Source organism: Chanodichthys erythropterus, chromosome 2 (assembly GCF_024489055.1).
Source record: "Chanodichthys erythropterus isolate Z2021 chromosome 2, ASM2448905v1, whole genome shotgun sequence".
In the NCBI taxonomy this organism is placed as follows: Eukaryota; Metazoa; Chordata; class Actinopteri; order Cypriniformes; family Xenocyprididae; genus Chanodichthys; species Chanodichthys erythropterus.
In genome coordinates, this window is record NC_090222.1 from 29,470,471 (window position 1) to 29,479,740 (window position 9,270).

At 35.9% G+C, this 9,270-nt stretch overlaps 1 protein-coding gene across 1 annotated transcript; it reads left to right on the forward strand.

Moving 5' to 3' along the window:
- The first annotated feature begins 144 nt into the window (after nt 1–144).
- On the forward strand, nt 145–8,156 carry derl1 (derlin 1). Its single transcript, XM_067408727.1, has 8 exons — nt 145–491; nt 4,190–4,301; nt 5,005–5,069; nt 5,370–5,396; nt 6,297–6,392; nt 6,488–6,540; nt 6,668–6,778; nt 6,969–8,156. Exons 1-8 carry the CDS (start codon nt 339–341, stop codon nt 7,114–7,116), a joined length of 765 nt encoding a protein of 254 aa, XP_067264828.1. The 5' UTR covers nt 145–338; the 3' UTR covers nt 7,117–8,156.
- The last annotated feature ends 1,114 nt before the right edge of the window (nt 8,157–9,270 follow it).

The window sequence follows — 9,270 nt, forward strand, 5'->3', positions numbered from 1 at the left end:
TGTGTCAAAGTCTGTAAAAAAAATCGCCGACAAAATGCTACATTTTTTAAATATCAGCATTTTTTTAAATTCGAATAAACCCCATATTTCTTTGAGTGAGTGACTGTTAATTTGACAGTCAAATTTAACGGAAATTCGCAACGAGGACGCCGTGCGCGGCCACGTCATGTAAACTGAACGGGGAAGGAGTAGCGTACACCAGGGTAACCAAAATAGAAGACTGAAACAGCATTTCTGCGTTGGGATCTCAGATTCGTTTGTTACACCTGCTCGTTTTCCAAACCTTCATCGGCGGGGAACCGACAGAGCATCTTCAGCGTCTTTAATCATATGGCAAGATGTCAGATATCGGGGACTGGTTTAAAAACATCCCTTTCATCACCCGTTACTGGTTTGCTGGCTCAATTGCTGTTCCGCTAATAGGAAAGCTGGGATTAATCAGTCCTGTGTATCTTGTGTTATGGCCGGAGTCATTCTTTCATAAATTCCAGGTAAGTTTAGATTAAATTAAACCGTACAGAGTCTTTAAGACAACCGCAGCGATGGCAAGGCCTTGTAGGCCTCATCTGAAGTAACGTTATACAGATGCCCACACAGGAGAACTGTGCTGTAGTAAACTGTTGTTGATCAGTCTATAAAGTCTGGTTGTGTGTACACACAACTCATGGTTGCCTGAATTATATGTTTTTGTGTTATAATATTTAGTTGTACTTTAGGAAGCTTGAATGTTAAAGGTTGTCGAAACGAATAGTTCGTACGATGTTGAATGATTATGCAGAATTAGATTGGTAAGAGATGACAAAACCGTAACACATGGGCTACATGTGCATCGGTAATATCCCAACATAATTAATCCCACCCTCCATCTATCAGTTACCATTAGAATTGTTAAACGAGCTATATTATAGTGTTGAAAGGCAGAAAACGCCGTTTGATTTAAAAGTTGCGCACCCACAGAAAATAAAAAACGTAACATTGAACGCGTCCCAGCCTGGTCTGTGCTCAACCAATGACAGCTGAGTACGCGTCTGGAGACTACTTCCGGGACAGTAAGACTGCCAAATTATTATTTTGTTCCCTTTGCTTTGACAAGCACTTTTACTGTGATGCCAAATACTTTAACCTTATTTACTATATCTAATTAGAAAATATTTGAGTTTTGTGACATAGAATATAATCTAAATAATGGTGTTGTATTTTCCATATTGTGGAGGTCAGCTTTTCTAATGCCTGATTCTGACAGTATGCCTAAACTGTAAGATATTAAGCTTGTAAATATTTTAAAAATATATACAATTAGTCATAGTGTCTCAATCATCAGAAATATAATATTTATTCTTTTAGTTTCCACCAGGTGGCGCAAAGATATTTGTTTATGGGTTAAAAGTGTAAAACAACGTGATGAATGTTTGTAAGACTGGGGTCTGTGGAAAAGTTTAGAGTAAAACAGTGTTAAAATAAGATGCAACTAAATAAATAAAATATTTATTAAAAAAGTTTAATGAAAGAACTATTTAATTTAAATAAACAAATACTACATTTAACAGTGCAGTACAATAGTGAGTGGTGAAAAAACATTATGTATAATATATATATATATATAAAACTTTTTTTTTTTTTTTTCAAAATAATATTTTACACATATCTAAATTTTCCCAGTGCAAGTTGTAACTTTATACATGAAAATGTATAGGGGTCAATGATGTGAATGTATTTTTCTTTCTTTTTTTTTTGTCCATATAGTTTAGTTAAATTTAAAAGGGTTAAAAATTCAAAATAAATGTGCAGATTACTTGCATACATTCTCTTTTTTGAGGACAGAGTCTAAAATTTCTGGTTTTAATTCATTTTGAGAGAATATTTGGGGGATGATTGCAAAAACGTCAATGTGGTGTAACCGTAAAAACTGTACCAAATAATTGATCTTGTTTAAAAAAGGTGAAATTCTCAATAATAATTGTCAGTACATAAAAGTAAATGGAACACCATTGTTCTGGATATTATAATTAATTTGGGGAATCATGTGAGTCAAATCAAATTCCTGAAGTGTTAAGGCGGCGTAACCACCTTTCAAGGAGCCATTTTGTTCAGATTGTGCAAGAAAACCATGTGACATGAGTATTAACTTAATTAAAATATTCCCTCCAAGGCCAAGTGCTTACATAGGTGTCCATGATAATGCCTGTCAAATTTTATTTTAAATTGAAATGTCAAATGGTGTAACCAACCTTTCTCTAATGGGGGCCAATTTAGTAAAATATCCCTAGTTTATGATGCTGATTAAAGATGTAATATAAACTAACCTACTATTTGGAACTATTTTCAAGTGTTTTTTTTGTTTTGTTTGTTTGTTTTGAGAATTTCACCTTTTTTAAACGAGATTTAGTTTTTACGGTTACACCACTTTGACATTTTTGCAATCATCCTCCAAATACTCTCTCAAAATGAATTAAAACAGACTTGGTCCTCAAAAAAGACAATGTATGCTAATTTATTTTGAAATTTTAACCCTTTTAAATTTAATTAAACCATATGGAAGCAAAAAAAAAATTCACGTCATAGCTACCTTATAAACTTTAGGATGGGGGTCCATCAGATGAGGATGATCATATTTGGGGGGGGGTCTGTGAAATCTAAAAGATTGAAACCTCCCCCGTCTTAAAAGCTATCATGCAAACCGTATAGCAGGATAATGCACTATTCCTTAAGAAGAAAAGCCCCCTTAAAGTTATTTTATAATGTGGAATATCTGAAAACGCATATCACACTATCAAGTAATTAAGGCATTTAGCATACATCACATGTCACAATGTCCTTAACAGTGAGTTTTACTGACAGTTATTGGCTAATTTAGCAAATGTAAATGGCATCAATATTGCTTTTAATCTGTTTCCCTTTTTGTGAGTGATTCAACTGAAATTCAGGCACAGAGTAATTTGACCTCTGCTAATGACTAAAAAACTTCTTATTCATTTTTGTAGCTGCAATTTTAGTTGCAATTTATTTAGGTACTTAGACATTGAGCTCCTATTCATATCGTGTTTATGTGATATATACAGTCCTTGTGTATGAACATGCTGTTATGTAGGTTACAATTCCTGTATGCTTACTGCTGGCTGACAAATCATGACCTCTATCCTGTCAGTGCAGGTTTCTTCTGGATTATAGGGCAGATATAGGCACTAAACACAGGCCCAGCTATAGATCGAGGCATAACAGAGGACAGTACAGATAAGCTTTATAGAGTATATATCGCCAAGCCAAGGGCAGCACAAATCTTTTTGTCACAGTGAACCGGTGATCACATTGGCACATTTGTCTTGTGAAGGAACCATTTAGCTGTTGAGAAGCGGCCAAATCAACCTCTCCCCGTCCTCTCGCGGCATACCAATCCTGCTGTGCTTTTTAACCCACTTTTCTCTGTGCTGCAGTGCACAGAGGTCACCTCTCCACACAAGTGAGCTGGCGTGATTTATGCTGCAGTGCGCGAGGGGGCCGCTGGACTGCCTGGCTACTGCAGAGCCGCTTCAGACGCCAACATCAAAGCATTGCTGTTCAGCGGATTCACAGTCCCCCAGACCGAAAAACCCTGCTAGCTCAGAGTTTCTGTGAGCCGGAGGGAGGAGAGAAAGCACTAGAAGTGAGGGAGGGATACAGGGAAAGGGAGGAGGACGAGACAGCCGGAGACTGTGGAGAGGGATAACGTGTGCATCTGCATGTTGAAAGAAAATTAAACACCGGAGAGTTTTAAAAAATTTGTGCAGGGATGTGTGTTTGTTGTTTACTGACCCAGTTTTTCTCACCTGGGAATTACAGAACAGATCTTGATAACAGACCAGATGAGTGTGTGTTCCTCTCAGAGCGAGATGTCTGGTGTAATAGCTTTAGTCGTGCTCAGGCACATGGATAATGAATCAAATCTGCTGTGCAAGCATGGTAGCCACTCTATTTTACCAAAACTTTCAGGCAATGCTGGTGACTGCATACAAATTGTGCCTGAGGAATATTCTCAGTGCCTGTTGGTTTTCTATACTTCTACTTCAGTTTAAGTGTCTTGCGTCTAGCTATTTTTAAAGAAGATTATCAATGACTACTTTGATGTATCTGTTTCAATAGGCCAGAATCAATGGGCATCTCCACTGGTGATCTGCGTCAAGCCGCTAATGATTTTTCTGTGCTCTCTCAACAGATATGGAGACCATTATCTGCAACATTGTATTTCCCAGTTGGCCCAGGGACAGGTTTTCTCTACTTGGTTAATTTGTATTTCCTCTACCAGTACTCCACAAGGCTTGAAACAGGTAGTTTGTGTGTCCTTAAATTTCATTTAATAAGAATAACCTCTGACTGTACTGAAACGTGCACATAGTATTTTTTTGTTTAAAGGATTAGTTCACTTTCAAATAAAATGTTCCTGATAATTTACTCTCCCCCATGTCATCCAAGATGTTCGTGTCTTTCTTTCTTCAATCGAAAAGAAATGAAAGTTTTTGATGAAAACATTCCAGGATTATTCTCCTTATAGTGGACTTCAATGGCCTCCACTGTTGAAGGTCAAAATGACAGTTTCAGTGCAGCTTTAAACAATACCAGAGTATAGTCTATCTAGTGAAACGATTGGTCATTTAAAAAAAAAAAATGTAAATGTATATGCTTTATATAAACAAATGTTCGCCGTCCAAGTGGTTCCGCCAAAACCGTACTTTCGTATTCTTCAAAAAGCTTATATTGTATGTCCCTATTCCCTATTAGCTGTTCATGGTATTTCAAAATGGCACCCCCCTTGTGGCGACCCGCTCCATGTAAAATAAAATGGCTTTTATTAGGCTTCTAAAATGACTGGAGTCTTCATCTTCAATTCATTTGAATAGTTTTCAGTAATATTATTCTTTGTGTAAACCTTTTTTTTTTAATTAGGAAAAATGAGGGATTACACCTTTTAATGGGAGTAAAAGAAATGTTGAAACATTCCATACTAATCATCATCTCTTCTCGCTTTCACAGGAGCTTTTGATGGAAGACCAGCAGACTACATGTTCATGCTTCTTTTCAACTGGATTTGCATTGTTGTATCCTTTCTGCTCTGTGCACACTGTACTGTAATATTTTAAAAGATTAAATGTGTCATTCAGTGCAGCACAAATATCATTCAATGTCATCAAATGATTTGCATCTGTGTAGCACATACTCACATTAACAGTAAATGAGTTCAGTCAGTGAATGTGGCATGCTGAATTCAGCATTTTAGTATATTTGGTTAAATGATTTGATATCCTTTTAGGATGTTTTTTATGCTATACAACTTCCACATAGCAAGAAAAAGCTTTTCTAGGAGGCATGTGCATTTCCCTTTGACATTTATTAATCAGATAACAGGTTTAATGATGGACATGCAGGTTAGTTTGCCTTTTTTTTTTTTTCACCAGTGTAAAGTTTTCATACCTTTGAATTTAAACTATATTATTTATCTGTTTTTTTGTTGGGTTGTCGGTTAAAAGTTGTTATGAATCACAGAAGCTAACACTCTAGACTTGCTGTTACATCAGGGAAATTTCATGCTAGTAGTTAAAATAAAAATTACATTTGATATTGAGTGTAATAATATCTTTTTTTTTAAATAATATTTTTAGTATGTACTACCATTCAAAAATTTGGGGTTGTAAGATTTGAAATTTTTAATCCTCACCAAGGCTGCGTTTATTCAGTCAGATTTACAGTAATATTGTGAAATACTATTAAAATTTAAAATATATTTGTTCTATTTCATGTATTGTAAAATGTAATTTATTCCTGTGATGTCAAAGCTGAATTTTCAGCAGCAGTCTTCAGTGTCACATGATACTGCAAGAATATCATACTGTTAATATACTAATTAACTTCAAGAAATATTTATTATTATAATCAATATTGAAAACAAGAAGAAAATGCAAAAAATGCCCCCTGCCTCCCTTACGAAATCTTTTAATCATTAAATTGCCTAAAAAGCAAACATCTTATATTGTTTAAATAGTCATTAAATGAATACATTTAAAAAAATATTTTTGTCTTTTTTAAAAACCTGATACTTTATCGAATGACAACCATTTGTGATCTCTCGCCATTCTTCTGCACTCCTGGAATTCCCATTGAGTTAATTAAGCTTTTAAATGTAACATGTTAATTGTTTAGGGGACCGTTGCATGACACTTAAAAGCGTCTTTTATCAATGTTGTGTGAGAGAAATTCTATTATGTTGTATTAATTTTTAATTTCCCCATTCATTTGTTCATGAATATTGGGTTCCTTTTATTTTGCAGCTCCTGATGATCCCTTTGATCATGTCTGTCCTGTATGTCTGGGCTCAGCTAAATCGTGACACGGTTGTATCTTTCTGGTTCGGCACCAGATTCAAGGTATTCAATACGTTACTATAGTATGTTTTATATAAAATATTGATGTGTGTTTTAATGCTCCACACTAAAACCTGTTAATTTTCAAACTAACACAGGCTTGTTATCTCCCTTGGGTAATTCTGGGATTCAACTATATCATTGGTGGCTCGTAAGAATCTTTTTCCCCTACACAGATTCATGTTTAAATATCAGTCATTTGATGTAGATGTTGCATAACAATGAGTCATCACAGTCGCATAATAATTATCCTAACAATAACCATTTTTTCCCTTCAGTGTTGTCAATGAGCTGATTGGGAACTTGGTTGGCCACCTTTACTTCTTTCTGATGTTCAAATACCCCATGGACCTGGGTGGCAGGTCCTTCCTGTCCACCCCGCAGTTCCTGTGAGTTTATTGGCTGAAAAGCTAACCTCAGTTTTCTATTGAGTCGAGCAATGCTGGTATAAATAAAGTGTCTGTTAATGAAATGTTTAATTTATGAATCCATAGGTGAATGAAAGGATTGAAAATCCCTAAAATGATCTTATGATGCTTCATTGTCATATTCTTCCTTTCATTTCCTTTTTCCCCTCAGATACCAGATGTTCCCAAATCGACGAGGAGGGGTGTCTGGATTCGGCGTTCCTCCAAGCAGGAGACCTGTACCCCAAGAGCAGGCAGGAGGCGGCGGTGGTGGTGGGCGCCATAACTGGGGTCAAGGCTTTCGGCTGGGGGACGACTGAAGCCTTTGACTCTTGCATCAATGGATAAATACAGAAACTTCTAATATCAATGCTGCAGAATATGGATTTTATGATTTGGGGTTCATTTGTGTTGCTTTTCTTCTGACCCACAAGGAAAAGTGACGGGGGCTCTTTCCCAGCGTTACATGTTTTCCTCTTACTCTCGATGTCATATCACACTGTTATTGAGTTTCACAGTGTGTACAGAAACTCTGCAAAAATATGTGCTGTAGCAGAGTTGGTGTAATTGTAGGAAATTCAGGGGACTTTGATTGTGTTTCCCATAATATGACCACATCATTCAACGTAGACAGGCTTTATGTTTCTTGCTCAGTCAAATGTAGCTGATTAATTTCTCTATGAACTGTTCAGTGTCAGTTGTCTGTAGCATGGTTGTTTAGGAATGGTCATGGACTTTAAAACTATTTTTTTTATCAACTCATTTGTCTAAATTCATTAGGTTAAATTTATCGTAAGTTTTTGTAAGCATTGCTTATGCTTTACATTTGTGAATTAACTGAATTACCAATCAGAACATGCAGATGAAAGTGCTGTGCATATTTCAGTCTGTTTGTTACATACATTTAGATGCATATTTCCATCTGTTTGTTTTATAAATTTAGATGCTAGCCTTGTAGTTCCATTTACAGTTAAACTGCCATGCATTTTTCACACATTACTGATGTTCAAACGAAGTTATCCTGTGATACATACATACAGTCTGAAATTCTTCAGAAATTGAATGTTTTAATGACTATCAAACAAAACCAGAGACTAAAAGAGAAGTTTTATAATTATTTGCACACTGAAAGTTATATTTATGGGCTTTCAGTGGTATCATATTTGATTTAGTATGCACTAAATGACACATTGATTTAATATGTCCCTCAACACATTGTTTTGATAAAGGTGCTTTACAAAATCCCAATACCTTTGTGAGCATATGGTATATAATGGTGTGATAGTCACATTAAAATTATACATGGTGATTTTGCCAAAAATCCTTGTCAAATAAAATTTACTACTGTTCTAAACTACAAGCTTTACTTAAATGTTCAGTTTACATTTCTAATGCTTCATTATTGCCATTTCTTTGAGTTCTTTTTCAATTACTGATGCTACAAACAGCAACTGTGCTCACTAATTTGAGTACATTAATTTCAGTGTCTTGAGGGACACACTCAGGATACAGGCTCCTTAAAGTTGCATTTAAATTTTGCAGCACCCTGAATGGTGACTTACTGTAAGAAAATTAGCAGCTGTTTGAATTTTTACTCTGGCAATGCTACCATTGTGTAAACAATGAAACTCGGAACAGGCATTCAATCATTTGTGTTTTATTGAATTACAGCAGACTGGTTCTTATAAAGAGCAAGCAGGATTCTTGGTAGCAGTACAGTATTCCTGATACATGTCTGAACATGACACTAAAGCAGCAGCAGGAAAAAGAAATACACTTAAGCGAGCTGAAAGCAGTTCACAGCTGAGTAGTGGAAAAATGGAACTATGCCTTGGATACCAGGAAAAGCCAACATGATAAGTATAATTTTGCAGTTACTGTAATATTGCCAAAAATTAGCCTATGACTACAAATAAACATGTGCTGTGCATCACTGTATTGTATTGATTTCCGTTTTGATTATGTCCACCATGTGGCTCTGTCCCCTTGGCGATAAGGTACAGTATGAGAGTGCAGGCAATGTGTTTATGGTCCAAAGAAAAGTCCATAATTTCACCTCGTTTTCTGGAATGAGATGGTTTTTATTGAAGCACCGCTTGTGTGTGTGTCCACTTGAAATATTAAGTGCCATCATGGACCACACTGTGTTTTATAACAGCTTCACCAGCAGGAGGGTTGGTTTTGTGTCCTCACAAAAATGATTGAACATTCCATTATAAGGGTCAAGGGAAATGTCTTGGGACTCCTATTATAAATGTAACAAAAGTCTCATCTCCAAAAAATTTTACAAATCTGTTGAAGTACAGAAAAAAATATTTACAAGGGCCCTTTTAAAAAAACAAACGCATAACAACAAAGCAGTCAAACTTTGGCACTCCATGGTCACTCCGGACAGTGTTTCACAGATGCTCCCAGTCCATCTTGTCTCTGTTAACTTCAGAGTCCAGATATGAGATCATTGGTTCCATACACGA

Bases quoted from the DNA above. Each gene is read 5' to 3' on its own strand.
- derl1 (XM_067408727.1), top strand. From the start codon at position 339: ATGTCAGATATCGGGGACTGGTTTAAAAACATCCCTTTCATCACCCGT. The intron at 6,393-6,487 runs GTATTCAATACG...AAACTAACACAG, and splicing joins GGTTCGGCACCAGATTCAAG to GCTTGTTATCTCCCTTGGGT. The intron at 6,779-6,968 runs GTGAGTTTATTG...TTTTCCCCTCAG, and splicing joins CTGTCCACCCCGCAGTTCCT to ATACCAGATGTTCCCAAATC.